This window comes from Bos taurus, chromosome 24 (genome assembly GCF_002263795.3).
Source record: "Bos taurus isolate L1 Dominette 01449 registration number 42190680 breed Hereford chromosome 24, ARS-UCD2.0, whole genome shotgun sequence".
In the NCBI taxonomy this organism is placed as follows: domain Eukaryota; kingdom Metazoa; phylum Chordata; class Mammalia; order Artiodactyla; family Bovidae; genus Bos; species Bos taurus.
This window is the reverse complement of record NC_037351.1, coordinates 7294910-7318403: the sequence shown is the minus strand read 5'-3', so window position 1 is coordinate 7318403 and position 23494 is coordinate 7294910. Positions and strand designations below refer to the sequence as shown.

Sequence of the window (23494 nt, the reverse complement as noted above, 5' to 3'; positions counted from 1 at the left end):
GACATTCACTCCACAGCTCTCCTGCTGCACAGCCACTATGTGAGCTCGTTCCGGAAACGGGGAGGCTAAGCAGACTGTCTGCCTCAGCTGGGGGTGGTCAGCAATGAAGGAGGCCAGGCACCCTTTATCTGCATGTAGAGCACAGATAACTAGAAACAGTCCTGGCAGGTCCAGAATCCAAAAACAGGGCAACGATGCTGTCATTCTGGGAAGATGACAGGCTATGTTACTCAGATCAGACCTTCACGTAAACACATGTAAATTATGAATAAACTTTTTAAAAAATACATAGAGGTGAGAAATAATAGCGCAATAAGGACAGAGATACAAGGATGAGATACTTCTTTTGAAAGTCTAGCCTTTTAGATAAGAAGAATAAGAGAAAATAAGGTAAAAAGAAAAGAACCCGAGATGGTGACTCCAGTGACAGAGACTAGGAGCAGAACAGATTGGGGGGTGAGTTTATTTTTTAGAAATGTCATTTCAGTTCAGTTCAGTTGCTCTGTCATGTCTGACTCTTTGCGACCCCATGGACTGCAGCACGCCAGGCCTCCCTGTCCATCACCAACTCCCGGAGCTTGTTCAAACTCATGTCCACTGAGTCAGTGATGCCATCCAACCATGTCGTCCTCTGTCATCCCCTTCTCCTCCTGCCTTCAAGCTTTCCCAGCATCAGGGTCTTTTCTAATGAGTCAGTTCTTCACATCAGGTTGCCAAAGTATTGGAGTTTCAGCTTCAGCACCAGTCTTTCCAATGAATATTCCTTTAGAGATGCAGATATTTCTAGTAAAATACCAGGCTCCATTATTAGCACTCAGCCTCCTACTAAAAACTAAATAGGTGTGCTGCATGATTTAAAATATCTTAAAAGCACCAAATTTCTGACAACATGGGAGTCACCAGGAGCAATCTAGGAGCATGTAAGAAATTGGGGCCGTCAGAATGTGGGAGAAGCCCACTGGCCGGTCTCAGCAGACTTGGGCTCTGACTCAGCCTCACACAACGCAAGGGACACGGATGTCATAGCCCAGGGTCTCCCCGCAGGGGAATTGGGAAGACCACCTGCCGAGAGGCCTGAGGGGGCACACCCTTGTGGTGAGGATGAACCAGAACTAAACCTGGCCTCATCCACACGCCTAGGAGACCATGGAAACAAAGAAAATCCTTGAGTAGCTGTAAACCACAAGTCAGTTCTCGTGTGAATTTTCAGTCAAAATTCTCATTACACCGGTGTGCTATAAAGACTAAAGCAATCCAGGATAACGCCTCTGTGAATGAAGGTCCCTGCATTCACAGAAGAACCGGCAACGCTTTATGAAGAGTGATGAGCAGCACAGAGTCAGAAACGGCCAAGTACTTAAGGAAATAAAGCAGTAAGAGGAACAATCAGCGATGGAGGTGGGGTGGGGGGACTGATATTGTAAATAGAGCCTTTTGATATGAGAATGTCAGACACAGATTACGAAGCCACTGTGTGTCTCCATTCTGGGATCGATAGGAGGGTGTGTGCTGGGAAAAACAGCTTAGGATGGAGAGACAATGAGGATCCGGAGTGGCAGGTGAACAAAGTCCTCACAAAGCGCACAGGCGCGGGGCGGGGGCAGCGCTCCAGCAATGTCTAAGCCAAAGGGCTGGCAGCGGCAATGTTTTTTTGTTTTTTTTTAAAAATATAAGTTTTGACTCTTTGGGAAGAGAAGAAAATCAAAATAATGAGAAGCACGCTAGAAAGAGAATCAATATCCTACCGGTGTAAAATAGCTCGTGGGAACCTGCTAGAAACACAGGGAGCTCCACCTGGTGCTCTGTGATGACCCAGCGGGTGGGCTGGGCTGGGGAGGGAGAGAGGCCCACGGAGGAGGGGCCCACGGAGGAGGGGACGTATGTATACACACAGCTGACCCACGCTGTTGGACAGCAGAAACTAAAAACACGGTAAAGCAATTATCCTCCAGTAAAATTAAAAAAAATAAATAAATGCTAAACAACCAAAAAGAAAAGGGGACTCTCTTAAATATGCCCCCTCTGCTTCAGCCCCACTTCTGTGGCCTCAGTGTAACTCTTCTTCCTCTCTTGTCTGACCTATTTCTCTAGCCGCTGCATGACTCTGCTGCGGACTGGGTGGCTTAAACCGCAGAGCTCTCTGCTCTCACAAGGCTGGAGGCAGGAAGTCGGCTGTCCTCCTGAGGCCACCCTCCCCGGGTTTTCACATGGCCGTGGCTTTGCGTGCGTCTGCATCCCAATGTCCTCTTCTTTCAGGAGAGCAGTCATACTGGATTAAGGCCCACTCCCGCGATGTCATCTGAGCTTGGTTCTCTCTTTACAGACAACTTCCGTATATAGTCGCCTTCTGAGGTACCAGGGATCAGGGCCTCAATATACGAATTTGGGGGGAATGTGACTCAGCCCACCGCCACCTCCGTACTTCCCCCTCACCTCTAACCCCCTGTAGACTCTTGTCTGATTTCTCTAAATTGCAAACCATTCAACTAATCAAAATTCTTAACCGCTCCTCATTGCCTAAAAGAAAATAAATAAAGTAGGACCCCTTAGAATGGAGTATGGTTGTGACACAAAGATGGAACCAGAGTGAACCCTCGCTACCCGCCCCCGCCCCACAGCAAAGAAAGCTGCTCTCTAAGCCCGAATGAGGCCTTGCACACACAGCTCCAAGTCGAGTATTCTGAAAACTGCCCCCACTCCTTCCAAATCAAAACCTGGAACCCCTGCAGAAAACAAAACAAATTTCTTCTCTGCTGCTCTCCGCCCCTTCAGGCTTGCCCCTGGGTATCACTAGCCATTGAAACTAAATTACACTCTGGCTTAACTCAGCAGCCTGGCACCCAAGCATACAGTCTCAATTTGCCTTTTTTGTACTATTACCATGAATTGATGCTTTTGAACTGTGGTGTTGGAGAAGACCCTTGAGAGTCTCTTGGACAGCAAGGAGATCCAACCGGTCCATCCTAAAGGAAATCAACCCTGAATATTCACTGGAAGGACTGATGCTGAAGCTGAAGCTCCAGTGCTTTGTCCATCTGATGCGAAGAACTGACTCATTGGAAAAGACCCTGACTCTGGGAAGGATCAAGGGCGGGAGAAGGGTTTGACAGAGGATGAGATGGTTGGATGGCATCACTGACTCGATGGACATGAATTTGAGCAAGCTCCGGGAGATAGTGAAAGACAGGGAAGCCTGCATGCTGCAGTCCATGAGGTTGCAAAGAGTCAGACACAACTAAGCGACTGAACAACAATGACTATTAGCACGAGCTCCCTCTAGCAGGAGGGCTGTCCTGCAAACAGCTCAGTCATCCTCCAGACTAAGAGGTTTCTAACCTCCCTCTATGAGTAAGCTCAAGCATCTTTTGTTTTCTGAGGCTTCCTGAATGACCCGCTCCCCTGCCAACAACCATTCTTCCAACACACACACACACACACACACACACACACTACTATCCCCACCACCCTGTCACAACCAGCACCTCTTCTGTATATTGAATGGCATTAAAAATGATCCCTAAGCTGGAGATCAGAGACTGGGACATTTCTGTGTACCCTCAAAACTCACACAGCCAACATTCCATAACTATGTACTGAAGGGAAGCGGGAAGGGGGCGGGAAGCAGGCACCTGAGGAGGGGAAAGCCTTATCTGGTTGTGCACTGGTGGGCCATGCACACTCCCTCGCCTTGCTTCCTAGTCTCCCATCTGTCTTCTCCCTGCCTTGCCTCTAAGTGATCCCACACACACCTGCCGCAGGAATGGTCCCAAATAATGGCTGCAGTCATGACTGACGTGCCACTTCCACGGTTCGGAAACTTTATTAAACACTGAAGAAGTTCAAAGCTACACCTTCCACTACTGCCTTTCCTCCACTCCTGTGATCTTTTTCATTTGCCCCAAATGCAAAGAGTGTTTCCCTTTTATGGGATTTTTCCCCTGATGCATTTTCCCCTGGAATCCTACCTAGATCCCAGTTGGTGCAGACAGCTTTCAAGATCCCCCAAGCGGTGAGCTAGTCCCCACATGTTATTCTCCGCTGCTCATCAACTTCCACCGGACATCACGGCCACTTGGTCCATGTGTTTACATAACGCAGAGGACCTACTTCCCTGTCTTAGATTATAAGCTTCTCGAAAATAATGACCTTCTTCCTCATCTCTCCTTCTCCTCACAGCAAACTGTAAATGTCTATTCAGTATCTTCAGAGAGGACTTAAAATGCTTTAAATTACTGTTATCAACATTCATCCAATAAAAGAAGAACATCCCAAAGTGTCTTTCAACAGTAAGGTGTAATAACTAGCCCTCTGGTTCCGCTGTACTACTTCCACTGAAAACATAATAGTCAGGGCTGTGTTAAGAATAAAAATTCAAACACTGTGTCAGCTTAAAGAAACACAATGCCTGTGATTAGAAATGTTTCCATCTTATTAAATATTCATTCTTTCTGGAAACATTTGTAGGATTTCAGGAAAACCGGAGGAAGAAGTAGCAAGTCCTATGTTAAATAGATATGCTATTGACTTATTTAAATGAGCAACTATGTTTCTTAAAAGATAGCAGGGACATAACTTGAGAATTGTGGTGTCACAAGCTAATGGGACACAAAATAATCTCATTTGGGGACATATGCTAATGTCACTGAGCTTTGCCTCAGAGACAAGTATGGAATCCCTGGCTGCTTCTCAGATGTAAAATGGCAGGTGCATCCACTTTCAACAGTAGCATCCAGTTTGTAAAGAGAAATAAATGTACTCTGTCCATTAGTGGAATAGATTAGGTAGATGATCTAAAATTTTCTGAAGTCTTGGGGTCTTTCTATGTCAAGAAGGAAAGCATCCTGTACACAGGCATGCCCCTTTGGTACACTATTCTGGAAATGCCAGTGTTGGTATTAATAGCATACAGGATTTCACGTAGCCTGGCAAGAAATGGGACAAATATGGTCTTAAGAGGTAATTTGCCAAAATGAGACTGTTAAGTTCCTTAAGTATTCCGGTAGTTAAACGGTGCACAGAAACGCAGAACAGAATTCATGCTCAGACACCATCCTCACCGGCCCCACTAAGCCCAGCAGGTATGACGCATGTGGCTATTCACAGAGTTATTAAATGTGAATTCTGCATCTAATATCTTTGTCCTTAGAAAGCTTTCTCTATCAATCTTCTATGGAACACAGGTCTTTCTCTCTAGGCAGATTATGAAGGCTTTTTTTTTTTTTAATGTAAGTGGGTTAAATGGCTGAAGTCAGGGAAAATTTTCTCACATTGAGATTTATTGGGTAGTGAATAATCTCTCCAGGGAAGTAGCAGAAGCCCCATCAGCTACGTTATTTAATTAAAACTTTTGTGGAGTAAGGAGAAGAGATGGTGCCTGGAGGAATAATTTCGCATTGATCCCTGAAGGATGGACTTGATAAACTTTAAAATTCTTAATGGTTTCAAAATCTTAACTGTCTTCAGAAATGTGCCTGAAGGAACAGAAGAACCATCCTGCTTGCGACCTCCCCTCCCTATAAAAACGAAAGGAAAACAAAAACCAGGAACCAAAGGCAGAGACCAAGTGATTTTTCTGTCTATACTAAACCAGCCCCCTGCCCCAGCATCAGCTCAAAGAGACAGTGGGTTGCGGAGTCTCAAGCCGCTGGCCCTGAGAGCTTGATCTTTCACCTTGCTTCAGTTATTTATTTTCATTTCTCCACTTTTAAACATCCAAAATCCAGCATTTTTATCTAATAAAATGCAAAAGTATCATTTTATACTCAGTCAGTACTGTCAGGATGCCTGTCCCCATAAGGTTTCTTTGAAGGTCCCTGACACCACCTCTAATCCTATGAGAAGCTTCTGAGCAAAGGTGCAGTGAACACACCTTCTCACCCCTTCATAGGAGGAATTTTTTTTTTTTTTTAAGAATCTAGAAGCTGAGATGGTGCAGAGGAGGGTCTCGGCGTGTGTGGGCTGAAGGGGTTCCAGTTAACCCAGGGGTAGTGGAGGGGGTGGCTCTTACTCATACTTGAAGCCACAGTCCCCACCCTGCACTCACACCCACACGCCAGCAGCACCCACTCGGCAGGCAGAGGAAGCGTGTTCCAGAGGCTGCGGTTGGCAGCCACCTGAGCGCTGGGGAGAGAAGGGCTGTGGTCACGAGCGACAGAAGAGTGTGAGCTGGAGGAGGGAAACCCGAGAGCTGTGTGTCTGCGCGGCACTAAGGCGATTTCGAGGGCTGCAGGCGAGTGAAGCGCACCTTCCTGCGGTCCCACCAAAGCCATCCCCCACCCCGGGAAAGGAGAGCAGCTGGTCAAGGAAGGAGTGGGCTTGTGAAGTCAACAAAAACGCCCACGGGCAAGGAGCGCAGCCAGTGGCCTCCCCTGCTCTGGACGGCCTGGGTGCATCTTCCCACAAGCCTGCATGACCATTCTCTCCAGGGATGCAGAGGCCTGGCAGAGTGGGAGGGATTGAGTGACCCAAAAGGGCTCTCAGGCAACACCCCAGAGAGAGGTCTGTGCCCCGGGATGGATGAACAGAAAAAACTACTCTCGTTGAAACCGAGGCAGAGGACGGGATGGCTCTTAACGGACATGAGTGTGAGCAAACTCCGGGAGATGATGAAGGACAGGGAGGCCTGGCGTGCTGCGGTCCACGGGGTCGCACAGTTGAACACGACTGAGCGACTGGAGAACAACAAAACTGAACTTCACCAGCCACTCGATTGTTGAGTTTAATTTTGTATACAAATCCAGTATTGCCTTGTTTCAGAGTCGTTTTTTATGTCTCCCTTTTTGATTTTTTATTACAGAGCTCTACCCCGAAGACCGAGAGTTGACTCTCATGGTGAATCTCAAGCATCTCCTCTAGGTTTAGCGACCAGAGAGCGAGTCAGTAGAAGCAAGCATGGCCCGCGTACTGGCGACTGTTCCACTTTCAGGCTCCCATTAATTTCACCCTTGAGAAGTTCAGTGACCGTGAACTCGCTCTCCACACGTCTTAAGATGCTCTTTATCGTCTGCCTCCTCTATCTGCTATTTTATTTCATTAAGGAGTGAGATTTCTCAGCCTTTAAAATATTTCTGCTTTCCTCAGCTGGCTATTTCTTATTGACACTATTTAATATCTTTTTCCCTTCCTTAAATGAAAAACTACTGAAATGTAACATTTTAGAGAACGCATTTTTCTTCTCATATATGTGTACAACACACAGTTGTATAGATGGGGAAACGCTCATGACTTACTTCTGAGCTTTTAAGAATGGACCTTAAGATCTTGAGTTTGGTATTTATTAATATCATTTATTATTATCTATTAGTAATCATTTGTTAATTCTTTCAATAGTAAATGTGAAAGAATTTTTCTACCTCACTTAAACAAACAAATAAAAAAATCCAACTCCAAAGCAAGAGCATACATCTGATGGGCAAAACTGAAAGAATCTGGCAGAGATGAGACATGCTGGTGTGTCCTGGTGACACTTGTAATGGGAGAGTAAGAAAGACCCTTTCCAGTGGCCTCTTAGTCCCGTCTGGAATTACCACTGAAAGACAAAGAAGCCTTTTAGACTAAGTATCCTCCTCCATCTCTTGTCACTAATATATAAGGTAGTGTTAGTTTCTCTGTTTTCTTCCTTTCTTCTGAATTTGGGATAGATAACACACCAACTGAATTGAGAGTATGAAAATATCTTGAGATAGATTGTAAAATATAATTTCCAAATACATCTGGATTCCTATGCCTCTTGAAGCATTAAGTCAGCAACACGCTGAAATAAACCAAGCCATGAACTGTAAACCAGAATAAACTGCATCTTCCCAACCCAGGGATCAAACCCAGGTCTCCCGCATTGCAGGCAGATTCTTTACCGTCTGAGCCACCAGAGAAGCACACGCCTAGGTGTTGTCTTGCAATGTGGGTTAAAGCAGAGCCAAAGTTGTCTACTTTTTAGATAATATTTGAAGTGATTCTCCTGAATGCTACTATCTCCTTATCCAAATATTCAAATTTACCTCCATCAGGGTGAACTTCAAATTCCCTGTTTCCAGGAAATTTATCCTGAATTTCCCGGTTGAAAGTAAATAGCACTTACTCTTGGCTTTAAATTATAATTTGCGATACACAACTTCTATCTCCCCTAATACTTTGTGTACGGTTTAGAGCTAAGATCGTGTCTCTCTAGTTTCCCAAGCACAGACATTATTTTAAATAGATCAGGCTCTCAATAAAGCCGTGATGAGTGAATTAGTGGATGAGTGATGTCATTCCCACAAATCAGCCCAGCCAGGTCTACCTGCCAGATCTGGGCCACTTTCCCATTTCCAGCTTTAAATAAATTTAAATCCTGAGATACCCCAACTTTAGAAAAACCAACTGACAAGACAAGAGCAAATATTGACATTGACGGGCGTAGCGATAAGACCCATCTAAGGCCAAGTGTCAGAGAAGGCAATGGCACCCCTCTCCAGCACTCTTGCCTGGAAAATCCCATGGATGGAGGAGCCTGGTAGGCCATAGTCCATGGAGTCGCTGAGTCGGACACGACTGAGTGACTTCACTTTCACTTTTCACTTTCATGCATTGGAGAAGGAAATGGCAACCCACTCCAGTGTTCTTGCCTGGAGAATCACAGGGACAGGGGAGCCTGGTGGGCTGCCATCTATGGGGTCCCACAGAGTCGGACACGACTGAAGCGACTTAGTAGTACTAGTAGTAAGGCCAAGTATGGACGACATACAGGGAGTCTCATCCCACCCAGGAAAGAACAAAACCAGAAAGGAGACAGTGAGGAACACCCTCACTGTCCGAGTTGAGATGGGAGCAGGTGGGGCTGGAGTGCCGAAGAAGATAGGGTGAGAAGCCTGCGTGATACAGCGACACAGAGCACCTCTGCCATGAACACAGTAGCTCCCACACCAAGAGCCCCCATCCTGCTTGAGTGTCCCCCACTTCCCTCCTCCCTGCCCCCAGCCCTCTCCAGTCTGTAACACAAATGCTCCCCACCAGCTTCAGTGTGACCATCCTGTGACGCGATGTTCTCAGCTTCCTCCCACCCATAAGAACTCGATTGGTTAACTGCCGTCTTCACATGTGCTGGGTGATCATCCAAATGTCTTCAGTCCTCAACTTTCTTTTGGTTTTCTGTTCCATAACCCAACCCATTAACTGGTCAAAGGCTACTTTTCAACTCAATGTATTTGAAACCATTTGCAGTTACTTCCTCTCTTCCAAGACAAGCCATCTCCTAAGTTCCCATCTTTCTAAATGAAACCATCATTTTTCAGCCCTTGGATTATAAAAATTTGGACCGTTTTCCCTCTTCTGGACCTCTAGCCCAAATCAGAATGAAGATCTCACCATTAATTTAGATAATTATCTGTGAATGCTCAAAATCGCAAGTGCATTCTTCTTCACTGTTTTTTTTGTTTTTTTTTTATTAGAAATTCAATAGATTTAAGAGGAATTTCATGAAACATTTTTAAGGCAGATGGGAAACAAAGCTCCTGGATAAGAAAAACACCTGACTGGGAACTCGGAAGACCCTCGTGTCTCTCCTTGACTCCATCTCTTTCCAGCCTGTGCTTTCCTCAGCGTTTCAGCACATGTGTGCATCTCTAAGTAACATATCACTTAGCCCTGCATGTTTCTAAACTATAAAGGAAAGGAATCGCACCCTACGTGTTCTCCAGAAACCCTTGCTTTTTTCCTCTCACATGATGTTCCCCAAATTCATCCTGGCCGGGGAGCACCGTGATCAGTCATTCATTTGTAGGCTGTCACAGCAACCTGCTGCCTAAACCTTCTCAGGCATGTCTCCTACATGTGGGCAATCCCCAGAATACACAAGGGGGTGGAATGATTAGGTCTTAGGAATCGGATTCTTTAACTAAAGCAGTATCATTTTCCAAATAGATGTGATGGCTAAATTTAGGGTGTTAATTTGGAGAGTGGTTTTGGTTAAGTTGTTGTTCAGTTGCCAGGTTGTATCCAACTCTTTGTGACCCCACGGACTGCAGCATTCCAGGCCTCCCTTTCCTTCACCATCTCCCAGAGTTTGCCCAAGTTTGTGTCCATTGAATCAGTGATGCCATCCAACCATCTCATCCTCTGTTGCCCTCTTCTGCTTTTGCCCTCAATCTTTCCTAGCATCAGGGTCTTTTCCAATGAGTCAGTTTTAGTGAAGATTAACATTTAAATTGGTGACTGCTGAGCAAGAAGATTGGTCTCCCTAATGTGTGTGGGCCTCATCCAATCACTTGAAGGTCTGAATACAAGAAAAAGACCGCCCCCTCCCGCCTTCAGCAGGCTGCTTCCCGATGGCATCTGCACCATCACTGGGCCCTCCTGGGTCTCCACCTGCTGGCCCCCCCTATCCAAAATCACATGACACACGGTATTGACTCTGTTTCTCTGAACAGCCCTGAGTATTACCATCACCATTAACACAATAGATCCACCAACTTGCACTCCTGTCACCAGTGGATAAGCATTCCAACTCATAAAATCCTATTAATATTTGTTCACCTGCCCTTCAACTCTTCCCCTTCTATACGGCTGCAATGAGTTTAACATAGGTGGTGAGGGAAAAAACTGGTTTATTATGTGTCTCCCTCTGAAAACATTCAGAGACTTCCGATGGTCTACACTGCAGAGTCAAGTTCAAACTCCATCAGGCACAGCGACATTGGGCCGTCCAACATTTCCAGGCTCTTCTCTGACTTTCTGCTGCTTTGTGGGCTTTGGCTTCTTTTTTTAAACACAGAATCTACTGTATAAAACCTTAGCTGGGCCCACAGAGAACCTCTGCTGTGAGCGCAGAGAGAGGGTCCCACTGTCACAGTTCCTTCTGTGACCTCGAGGCCGCCTCTCAGGCAGTGAGGGGCCCCGAATGAGGCTCAGGTGAGACCTGGAGCTCTGCCCTCCAGTCACACCATCCAGTCTCCATCTGCCTGAATCAGACTTCCCCATGCCCTTCTCGTGGCCATCAGCACCCCCACTTTTTTCCCTCCATTTTCAGTCTTTCCTTCCCCCAGGCTATGCTAAAAAATTCCTTGTAAAAATGTATTATGTATTAAATAAGCTACAAGGATATATTGTACAACACAGGGAGTATTAGTTGCTCAGTCGTGTTTGACTCTTTACGACCCCATGGACTGTAGCCCGCCAGGCTCCTCTGTCTATGGAATTTTCCAGGCAAGAATACTGGAGCGGGTAGACATTCCCTTCTCCAGAGGATATTCCTGACTCAGGGATCGAACTGAGTCTCCTGGACTGCACACAGATTCTTTATCATCTGAGCCACCAGGGGAATATTGCCAATATTTTTTAATGACCATAAATGAGGTGTAACTTTTAAAAACTGTGAATCACTACACTGTATGCCTGTGATTTATATCGTGTGTGTGTGTGTGTGTGTGTGTGTGTGTTAGTCCCTCAGTTGTGTTCCAACTCTTTGTGAACCCATTGACCCAGCAGGCTCCTCTGTCCATGGGATTCTCCAGGCAAGAATACTGGAGTGGGTTACCATTCCCATCTCCAGGGGATCTTCCCGACTCAGGGGTTGAACCCGGGTCTCCAGGCTTGCAGGCAGATTCTTTACTGTCTGAGCCACCATGGAAGCCCAGCTTATATCATACTGTACAGCAATCATATCATAATTTTTTAAAAGATCCTTCCAAGTCCTCCAGGTCCAGCAGGACCTGTTCCTCCTAAGCCTCCTTGTTCACACCCACTCTGCTGGCATCCGGCTCTCCTTCTCATTCTTTGAAAATACCACCTGGTTTCACCCTGGTGTTGCAACTTGGCAACCTTGAATTGGCTAATGACCCTTCGGTTTCCTCAGCTGTATTTGGAATTCCCAGGAGGCACAGTTGTAAACCTACCTCCCCATGCAGGAGATGCGAATTCAGTCTCTGGGTTGGGAAGATCCCCTGGAGGAGAAAATGACAACCCACTCCAGTATTCTTGCCAGGAAAATCCCATGGACAGAGGAGCCTGGTGGGCTACAGTCCATGGGGTCGCAAAGAGTCCAGTCCCACCGTCAGTCTCTTTGCAAGAGAGACTATAGTCTCTTTTGTACAGTCTGTGGAATAGCCAAGAGTTGGACATGACTGAGCAACTGAGCACACACAGAACGGGAACACATTACCTCCGACCCCACCTTGTTTCATGAGCATTAAACCAGAGGATAAGTATCTACCTCATGCACACCTGGCATGAGTCAGATTTAGCTAATCTGGTCAGAGTTAGCTGGTGGAATATTTGGGGTGCATGACACGTTTGGGGGGACACTTCCACCAATGTAACTACATTCACCCTGACTAGTGAAGCCAGAGACACGTGGGTTACACAGTCATTTTCTCCACAACCCCACTTCCTCCACAAACTCTTCCATGAAAGGGCTGCCTTTGAATTGTCCCCTCTCGAGATGCCTCAGTATATCTTTCCATGAGGCACTGAAATAAATGTAGCCATTCTTGCCATTAAATGCTCTAAATCAGTTACTGATTAAGAAATGCCTGCTCTGAAGGGAACGCACATTTTCACATAATTTTGCACTAACAATATCATTTATCCAGAAGGAGATCTTCAACGTGCTCTTCCACTCTGTGCTGAAAACTCAAGGAGGAGAAGGACCGCAGGGACCAGCAATGACGGGTGTCCCCTCAGCCCCCACCTGCTCACGTGTCCCCTGAGCCGGCACTTCCTGTCCTCTACTTGCAACTCGATCCAGTCGACACAAAAGCCTGAGAACTTGGACAGGTCACTAGACCTCACTTCCCTTCAGTGTCCTCACCCTCAAATCTAAGTTACATCTACATCCAAGTGCGAAGGAGGGGGAGTTAAATGAGAAGACCTCAGTAAGGTTGACTGAGCTCCTTGCACACTATCAACTTTCAGTAAAGAGGAGAAATCTGTATATTTAGAGCACACGTGGCTCAATGCTTTCATCTTTTTAAAGATCTTACAATGTGTTGTACACATGAAGATCTCTGGATTCTGAGTCCAATCTTTCACTGTTAAATAGATAACTACCCCTCTGCGTTATACAAGCAGGTGATGTTTGTAGACCCTGACATGCACTAAAGCACACATGGGACTTCCCTGGTGGTCCCCTGGTTAAGAGTCCCCCTGCCAAGGTAGGGGACATAGGCTCGATCCCTGGTGAGGGAAGATTCCACGCGCCACGGAGCAACGACTGAAGACTGCAGGCCCAGTGCCAGCGCTCCACAACAAGAGAAGCCAGTGCGATGAGAGCCGCGCACTGCGACTAGAGAGTACCCTGCTCGCTGCAACTAGAGAAGGCCCACGCATGGCAAGGAAGGCCCAGCACAGCCAAAAGTAAACAGATAAATACGTTCTGAAAAACAAAGCACGCAGGGAAGAGCTTAAGTATAGTTAAGATTAATTTTGAAATATAGCTACTATATTTTATAAATTCACTATCATTCTTAGCTTAAAAGAAAAAATGAAACCCTCCAAATCTCAAAAGTGAATGAAATACTCTCACCAGCTGGTTAATGCAATCTATCCTTTAAAAATATAAATGATCAAAAACAACAGCAAAATATGTTTAAGAATACCATCATCAGAATTCCGGCAACAAGGAGAGTTGGCCTTTTCTCTGACTGGTGACTGACTGACAATCTCACCACAGTTTCTGAAAAAGTCCCATATGGCAGAGATCTCCCTTTTCCTCAAAATAACAACAGGGAGAAATAAATCTGGATGGGGGAAAATATTGCCGAAGTCATTCGTACATGGTGCTACAAATCCTACCTTGGGGTGGCAACCATAATTTAGTTCTCAATAATTTAGTGCTACCCTGTATCCTTAAACCCTCAGAAGAGGTCAAGCTACATGTTTTTGTTCCAAATAAAAATTGTATATATTTAGGGCCTATACCACAAAATGGTATGTAGAATAATTGCTATAGTCAAGTTAATTCACATATCTTCTCCCCACAGTTACATTTTGCTGCTGTTGTTGAGAAGAGCACCCAACATCTACTCTCTTAGCAAACCTCCAGAGTTCAAGATGATGACATTAACTATGGTCTTTACACTGAACATTGGGTCTCTAGACTGATTCCATCCATGTAACTTCAACTTTGTTCTCTGACCAACATGTATCTCCCCAACTTCCCACCTCCCCGCCCTAGTAACCAGTGCTCTACCTGTGTTTTGTTTTTTTTTTTAAAGAAAAGCCTTTCTCACTCACAGTGGTTATTTTAAGACAATTGAGCATAGACATGTCAGTTCTAGAGACAGAAAAATACAAACTTTTATACAAAGCGTTTTTTTTTTTTCATATAAAGAAGACAGTGCTAATAAATCATATTGAATCAAGACCTTGAAAGAAGCAGAAAAGTCTGTACAGATCTCAAATACACCCATGAAAAATATATTACCTTGCTGCTGCTTCATAACACAGTATTTTCACGTTTTCATTTCACTGGAGTACAGCTGGTTTACGGTGTTGGGTCCGTTTCAGTTGCACCTGTTTTCAGTTGACTGTTCTTTGACAGAGATCAGAATACCTGACTTGGAACCCAAACTACAAAATCTCGCCACCCGAGGCAGGGTGGGGAAGCATATAGGTTTCTGGCCCAGGTGGTTCAGGCCGTGCATCCAAGAGCTCACCCCAAGACCCTAGTCATCCTCTGCCCCACCTGAGTGGCTCATCAGAGTGGACGAGACACTGAAGACGTGCAAACAGCTTTTAATAGCTTTCACCAGCAAATGAGAGCTTGAGTGATGAATGAGGTCTTTAATAAGTGAGTATTTAAGGAGAGATTTTGCTGATTGACACTCTGTAAGGCTCATTCATATGCACAGAATTATTCTTAAGCTTAGCTAAAGGGAAAACTAACACATGGAAGTTTGTCTCACCTCCTGACCATTAGATATTCCTATGTACTACTGTAAGTTGTTCTTTATAATACGGATTCCTTAAAAAGAGAGCACTGTATCAGGTGGTATATGGTGTGCTCTGCTGGAGGTCTGTTTGGGATACAACTTGAGAGACACCAGACAGGAAACACACAGTCCCGAACTTTTGCCTTACCCAGTCTATCTAAAAATGTCATCGTTAGTCATTTTGCATCAAAAGCACAGGCCTACCCTGGTGGTCCAGTGGTAAAGAATCCCCCTGCCGATGCAGGGGACACAGGTTTGAGCCCTGGTCTGGGAAGAACCTGCGTGCCATGGGACAACCAGGCCTGTGCATCACAATGACTGAGCCAGCGTGCCAGGGTCCAAGAGCCACAAGAGGAGCCACCGCAAGGAGGACCCAGCACCCCGCAACCAGAGAGGAGACCCTGCTCACCACAACTAGAGAAAGCCCACGCGGCCATGAAGATCAGCACAGCCAAAAATAACAGAAGAAAAACTGTTTAAATTTTTTAAAAATAAAGTAAAAGCACAAGCAATAATAATACCTACCAATAATAATAATTCCCCGGCTATCGAGGACCAAGTTCTTTACATATCTGATCCCTAAACCATTCAACAAAGAGAATGGAGCTATTAACTCAATTTGCTGTTTTGGAACCTGAGATTCAGAGAGACTGAGCAGCTAATTCAAGGTTATAAAGGAAGTAAAGGCTTTAAAACCGAGTTTTTCCAAATATAATACCCCATCCATGTGGGTATTCCTCGCAGGACTCACTCACTCACTAAGCACTGAACCACAGTCACTGGCAGACATGGCAGGAAACACTTAAAGAGCTCATTTGATTCTTCCTGAAATGACAGCTTGCAACTTCTAAAGCATCCTTTCTAGTGAAACTTGGGTGAAGAGAAAACAGGAGCCAGGGCTTGAACCCTGCCCAGGACTCACTAATAAACCCAGATTTGCTGTCACAGAAAGGACTGAATGCGCAGAGCTGAAGCACTTGGAGTCTTGCAAAAGGAAATGGGACCACCACACAGCGGGTGACTGGCCCCAGAACCCAAACACTGTCCACAGCAGCTTCACTGAGGTTCAAGTTCTCATCAAGGCAAGGTAAAGCCTGTGCTTTCTCCCATGACATTTGAATTCACGAGATGATAGCACATTAAGAAAAATGGAATTGATTCACAGTATTATTTCTTTCAAACAACAATACAGAATCTAGAAATGCAACTGGGAAATGACACAAAAATAGGGTAAGGCATTTCACAGTTGCTACATGGTCTTCGTAGAACCAAATATTGGAGGTGGGTGAAAAGGTAAACGAAAATGTCACTTACCTGGTGGGACCACCTGTATCACCTTCTCCCAGGTTCCGTGTGGGAAAGTATGCAGGAGGCAGGAATAGAAGCCCACGTCCGCCTCAGAGGCATTGTGGAAGGACAGGGTCATGTCGTTAGAGGCCATGGTGTGATTTGAGAAGTAGACCCTATCAGTGTAGGCCTCTCTTATGATCCCATGGAATGCAGGGTTGAAAATGGCCATGGACTCTCTCTCCATCTTAATCTTGAACCACTCCATCTGGGTTACAGTGTCCGCTAATGGATACACACATTCTAGGGTCATATTCTTAGCAAGTTTAACAGTCGTGTCCCAAAAAATCTCTTCACATGGCGCTGAAAGACATGTCATCACGTGAGTTCAATTAGACTGAAACACCAGAGAGATATCAGAAACTTATTCTAGACCTAGGAAGATAGTCTTGTAAATACTTATAAATACATTGGAATCACGGTAAAGGCTGGCAGTTTCTATCTTAGCCTAAAAAGGTTTCCACTGCTGATTATGGGCATTCACAACTTGTAGTTTTTCTGAACAAGTAAGAAGTTATCTAGACCAACCCAGAGCGTCATAAATTCTGAACGTGTCACAGTATAAGACTTGAAAAAGGAGTAAATTCTTTAAATGAAGACATTATCGTTACCTGTGTACACATAAAGAATTGCCAAGAGGAGGGTGAGGTGATCCATCTCTGGAAGCGTCGGGGAGGCCAGTTTCTAGAAGGACAATTTATAATGTCATCTGCAGAGCCCTGCCAGCAGGCACTGCTTCCTTCCTCTCAGATCCTATCAGCAGCGTCTTCTTTATCTGAAGTGTGAACACAGGAAAAAAGGTCTGAGGTTCAAAGTCAGGCTCACTCGCGCAAGGATGGGTAGATTCGAATTACTTCTCTCTTGGGGAAATGGCTTATTTTCAAGCTTTCGTTTTCTACAAAAAACTCGCTCATCAAACAAATGTGGTCTGAGCGCATGCTCGGTGCCTGGCTCTGCTCTAGGTGATGAGGCTGGACCAATAAATTAAAAAAAAAAAAAAAAATCCTTGCCATCATGCACCTTACCTTCCAGTGGGAAGAGACAGAAAATAAAATAAGGAAGTATGGGGTGTGGTGAGGCGGTGAGTGTACGAAGGAAAACAAAGCAGGGCAGGCGATGGGGAAGAGGTGGTGGTGTTCCCCATGGAAGGAGGGCCAGGGAGTCTGCACTGAGAACAAGAGAGGGGAGCAGAGTCTGCCGGGTGTGAGGAGGGGCCTGAACTCTACCAGCGTGGCTGGCCCACTGTCACAGCCAACCCGTCACCTCTGACTCTTTGCTGACCTCAGGCATTTGCTTTGGGGGTAAATTAAGGGACTGCAGAAGGCCCTCCAGAGTGTGGCTCGGGTTATATACACCTCTGCCTCTTTGCTGACCTCAGGCATTTGCTTTGGGGGTAAATTAAGGGACTGCAGAAGGCCCTCCAGAGCGTGGCTTGGGTTATATACAAATACACCGTTGTTTTTTTTTTAACTTTTTATTTTGAAATAATTGTAAAGTCACAGGAATTTTCCAGAGAAGGCAATGGCAACCCACTCCAGTATTCTTGCCTGGAAACTCCCATGGACTGAGGAGCCTGGTTGGCTGCAGTCCATGGGGTCGCAAAGAGTCGGACACGACTGAATGACTTCACTTTCACGTTTCACTTTCATGCATTGGAGAAGGAAATGGCAACCCACTCCAGTGTTCTTGCCTGGAAAATCCCAGGGACAGGGAAGCCTGGTGGGCTGCCATCTATGGGGTCGCACAGAGTTGGACACGACTGAAGTGACTTAGCAGCAGCAGCAGCAGCACAGAAATTTTCAGAAAAAGTACAGAGAGGGTCTGTGTACCCTTCACCCAATTTCTCCTGATGCTTCCATCTTACATAATCCTAAGAGGTGCATCATTGCTCTCCTTCTCTTGTAAAACAATATTCAGTTTCCTGAGAACTTGCTGGGAGCATACTACAAGAGACAATGAAGAAGAATGCACCTGACCCCCTGATGAAACGGTTGAAATAAAAGGTGGGTTAAAAATGGAGAAAACAGGGAGCAGGAACCATTAAAGGCACCTTTGCCTGATGCTGACTCTGAGCCTATGTGATTCCATATAAAAAATTCGCCAGTATGTGTCTTCTCCTTCACATCAGTAACTAATGTGGGAACTTCAAGTGTGACATCAGAAATGTAATGATAGGGTTTTCCTGGTGGCTCAGGGGTAAAGAATTCGTCTGCCAATGCAGGAGACACGGGTTCAATCCCTGGTCTGGGAAGATCCCACGTGCAGCATGGCAACTAGGCCCGTGCACCACCACTACTGAGCCTGTGCTCTGGAGCCAGGAGCCCAACCACTGAAGCCCGAGCGCCCAGAGCCCATGATCTGCAACCAGAGAAGCCACCACGGTGAGCAGCCCCCACAGGGCACCAGCCCGCCACACCTAGAGGAAGTCCCGGCACAGCAGTGAAGACCCAGCACAGCCAAACATAATAAACAAAATTATTTAAAAAAAAAAAAAGGTAACGATCATCAGAACAAAACTCTAACGTGTCTGTAGAATACTGCACAGTGCTTTCTTATGTCTACAGAGCACTCTGTTTTCCAAAACCTTTCCTCTCTGTTTTGTGACCTAGTCCGATGAGGCAACTGTCATCTTTGTTTTGTAAGTAATTTGATAAAAAATTTTACTGAGCCCTGTCTCAGGGACCCTGATTAGGTCCTGGAGACACAAGAATGGTCTCTGCCTTCCAGTCATGTATAGCACATCGTATCAGACAGATACAAGGAGCAATTTATGATAACAAAACTAAATCATTTCTATTCAAGTTGTATGACCGAGTTTTACGACATCCCAAAGAGGAACAAATTCATTCTATCAGATTTGGGGAAGATTTCATAGGAAAGCTGCACCTCTTCCTGGGCTTTTCCACCTGAATGAGACTTTCCAAGTAGAGAAATGGGAAGAGGAGGGAATGCCCTGGTAGTCCGGTGGTTAGCACTGGACGCTTTCACCGATGGGGCCTGGGTTCAATCCCTGGTCGGGGAACTAAGATTTCACAAGCACAGCCAAAGAAAAATGTGAATGATATCATTAAAAAAGACAGAGAGAAATGGAAAGAGGAGATAAAGGTGCATAACACGGGGCATTTTCAGGAATGATGTGACTACAGCCTAGAGGGGTGGGAAGGGACACAAATGAAGTTGCGTCTGGATCCAAAGGGTCTTAAATGACATCCAGAGAGGAGTTCAGACTTGGCAGCTATTTTACCACTGTTGCTCCAGCACCAAGCATGATTCCTGGGACATGTATTGATGGCATAAAGAATCCCAGCTCCAGGAGGAAATGTAAAAAATCACTGCAGCTGAAGCCATTGAGGGCAGATGGAGACAGAAAATGACAAGAGATTAGACTGTGCAGAGAGACAGGATGAGGCTGTTTGCCCTCAAAGACCTTCTGATACGATTCTAAGTGGAATCTGTTGGAGGCACTTAAGACAACAATCTTAAGTGTCTGCTTTAAATTCTTAGAAAGAGAGCCGAGCATTGCCCATCTTCCTCTCCCGACTCCTAACAAAAACCTGTTCTGGTTTGGGGATTGGTTTCTCCCACACCACAGGGATATCATGACTAATTGGAGCCATTCCACTGAGAACTATGACAGATTTGGGGGCTGGAGGTGGAGAAGGCAAGTGGGGCCTGAGTAGATCCAAGAAGAATCAAGGAAATGATCTACACTTCACATCAGAAAGACAGAAAGACCCTCAGTGAACCTCCTCGCCCAGGGAGTGAGGACTGGGGAATGCAGGAGGCTGACCGGGAAAGGGGTGTGCATGAACAAAAACTTGTAGTAACCCCTTCATTCCCAAGGCATCCGAGGCCAACTTACTAACAGGTGAAGAGAGTAGAGGGCACTTGCATTCTGAAGCGTCTACACTCAAGGGGCCTAGAGGTCACAGACGTGAATTAAAGGTGCAGAAAGACATGGGGCTGGAGATAAGGTTCAGCTGCAACACCTTTGCTAAGGATGTGCCCTATTGATCAACATCCAGCTGAAGACAAACAGAAGCTGTGCAGGATCTATTTTTTGCTGTGCAGGCAGCCTTTTTTTTTTTTTTTTTGCATGATTTATGAAGGGATTTGGGCTTGAGGATTTTTCCTAATAGAGCCATCTGTGTAAAAAAGAGCCCATTCTCAACGATGGCATTCATCAACACATTCCTTGACTTCTCTACCGTTGACCGCATCTCTGCAATCTGCAGAAGTGTGACTTCAACGCACAGGGCTGATGCCCGCCACATGTCCTGCCTGGGCTGGGTGCCCCTCCCTTGGCCATCCTCACAGACGCTCCCCACCTCCTCAGCTGCACTGCTCTGCTCTCTATGAGGCGTTCTGCTTTTCCAAGTGCCGGTGAGACTGGGAGGATCCTGCTCTCTCCTCGGTTCCCCAAGTCCGCCCTCCAGGTCTCCTGCGGAGACTCCTGGTGCGTCCGGAAGCCCATCCCTGCTCCCACCTCCTCCTCCCAGCCTGGACAACGACCCACATGCCCGGGAGCCGAGGGCTGTGGAACAGAAAGCCTGAGCTAAGCCCTGAGAACAATGCGGCAAGGCGGGCGGGTCAAGACCACTCAAGCTCTGTCCTCTCCCCAGTGTTCAGAGGGAGAGCTGACGGGGCCTGTGGCTGGGGGTCCTGGCTGCTCAGAGGCTCCTGCTCGCAGCCTATCAGGGGAGCAGCAGGGTCCAGGGGCTGCTCCTGCTTCACTGAGTCTCCTTAAAAGAACCTTTCCCACCAGGGCCTGGTGGCCAGTCACAGACCTCCCTCTGACAGGTTCTGCTGCCTCTGAGGGGCCATGGAAACTTGCTTCCATTCAAGGCAGAGACTTTGCTTCGGGATCCCCCAGAACAAGCCAGCCCACTGTCCTATCTCTGGAGACAGCTCAGCGGGAACTCAGACATGCCCGTTCGGCTGTTTCCTGCCATATGAGGAAATGTACCGAACAGCACACGGCCTCCAGAGCCCAAAGTGTTGACTCTCCGGCCCTTCGCAGAAGTTTGCCATCCCTTGCCTAGGGTTATTTACACCTGGAGATCAAACCTTTATGACTAAGTTATCCTCACTCAGGCTTTCTTGATGGCAGGTAGGTTAAGCCAGAGGCCTTCCCTGGTAGCTCAGTTGATAGAGAATCTGCCTGCAAAGCAGGACACTGGGGTTTGATCCTGAGTGGGGAAGATCCCCTGGACAAGGGAATGGCAACCCACCCCCACATTCTTGCCTGGAGGATGCCCCTGGACAGAGGAGCCTGGTGGGCTATAGTCCACAGGGTCGCAAAGAGCTGGACATGACTTAGTAACAAAACCACCATCACCAGGTTAAGCCAGGCAGCCCAACACTGGTAAAAAGGCCCAGTTTTCTTATTCTCAAGATCCAAACTATCGGACCTTCCCAGGAACAGACAGAAAAAGGACTTTGAGCGACACCCTTTTACTAAACTATGCCCATCATTAAACTTACATGCTTGTGGGAATGGTCGTCCTGGAGTCAGTCACAGCTCTTCCCCGCAGCAACTTGCCTGTTTTCCCCGCTGGTCATCCTTCTGGATCCACAGCCCCCCTCTCCCTGATCAGTATTAAGTTTGAAAGCGTGAGTTCGACCACATCCAACCTTCCTCTAGAAGGTTACCACCAACCTGGAGACGCAAGGGCTCGGCTCGTTCTGAGTCCTCTTCCCGGTGTGCATCTCCGGTAAGGGCTTCCTGTTTATCGGGGCCTCCTGGCCTCACTCCCTCTCAGTCAAGGCCATCTCCCCACCCCGCTCATTCCCTGGGGGTGTGTCTTGGGGGCAGCTGGGGCTTGGTTTGTCCCAGAGCCTCCTGGTCCCACGCCCCCTTCACACTAGGGCTCCCTCAGGTCAGAGCTGAAGTTAAATCACTGACATTTCACCCGGGAGGATTCAAACCAATCAACAAGCAGCCCTGCTTCTCTCTGGGAGCATCTCTACTGTTTCAGCCACTCAGACTCATTCCCAAGTCAGATATACTTTGGTCCCTTCTCTTTCCCCCAGTAAGCGTCTACAGTTTGAAAGGATGCACTTTCACCGTCAGTGTTCTAACTCTGAACTGAAACTACACGCTCAAAAAGAAAAAACCTGAAATTGGTTACTTTGCCTTTTCTTCCCCATTCGTTTTCCTGCCAATCAAAGCACTTCAGAGGCAGAAGTCTCTGAGGCCCAGGAAGCTTATCTCTGCCCAGATCTGAGCGCTGCCTCCCAGATACCCTTCTCGGTTTTGTTTTCTGCCTCTCTGACTCTCTGACACAGAAAGCACACAGGTTGGTGGTTTCCTAAGAACCTTCCCCACAAATCTATCAGCTTCTTTGTTTCAGACACACAACAGTTTCTAGGTTGTTCCAGAGGACAGCAGAGTTAATTTTATCCATGCTTTTGACTTAGTAAGGGATGGAGGTTAAACCAACACACAGGGTTTGTGGCTGAGGCTCAGTTCATGCAGTTTGTGGAAATACTGGCGAGAAAACGTGGCATCAAACAAAAGAGAAGGCATGACCTGGCCCCAGGGTTGAACAGTGGGTCGCAGCCTCAGGCTGGCCTCTTCTGCAGAGCACATGGATGCCTGAAAGCGTGCAAAAGACCTTGAAGTGCTGCCTTTTATTACACAAGTGTCTTTCGAGCACGTTGTTGTGGGACAAAGGAAGCTTCCCAAAGCACCTGCCTGACTCTTGTCCTCCCTTCAATGCCGCACCATCCTCAAAAAGAAGATCCAACTTCTCGCTGACTTACAAGGGCAGACACACTTGAACTCGGCTGTTTTTTTTCGAGGCGCATGTCTTGAAAATTTGCTCACTCCCTTCCTCCATTCCTGATCCTCCTAACGGCTGATAATTTGGGGAACATATTCTGAAGGGCAGAGGTTACTTTGCTGTGACTTCCCTTGTTCTTCTTCCACCCAGCAGGTCTCAGCTTAGACGTCCCTTTTAGAGTCCTCTCCCTGAGCACACCCCCCAAGACAGAGAGGTGTTCTTCCTTTGAATTTCCTGAGAATCCTAGGCACATCCTGACCGAAACACATACCACATCCTTTGCAATGGCCCATTTAGCTGCTGAATTTCTTATGATACCTAACCAAACCCCTTCAAGGTGAAGATGAGCTCTTGTCCAGCGCCGTATCCACAGGGCCTGGCACGGTGCCCAGCACGTGGTGGGTGTCCCATCAAATCAAAACGTGTTGTGGGTGGGTGAAGTGATGACTTCTGTTAGAT

General features: G+C 46.6%; 1 protein-coding gene across 1 annotated transcript in view; it reads right to left on the bottom strand.

The window, feature by feature from the left end:
- Window positions 1–22513, bottom strand: part of CD226 (CD226 molecule) — a 91356-nt gene extending 68843 nt beyond the window's left edge. Inside the window, exons 1-3 of the mRNA XM_002697693.7 lie at window positions 21735–22513; window positions 16862–17025; window positions 16218–16553 (exon numbers count right to left, since the gene is read on the bottom strand). Coding sequence (XP_002697739.3) covers window positions 16218–16553; window positions 16862–16907 — 382 coding nt within the window. The 5' untranslated portion in view covers window positions 16908–17025; window positions 21735–22513. The remainder of the gene's footprint in view (window positions 1–16217; window positions 16554–16861; window positions 17026–21734) is intronic.
- Between the last annotated feature and the right edge of the window lie 981 nt (window positions 22514–23494).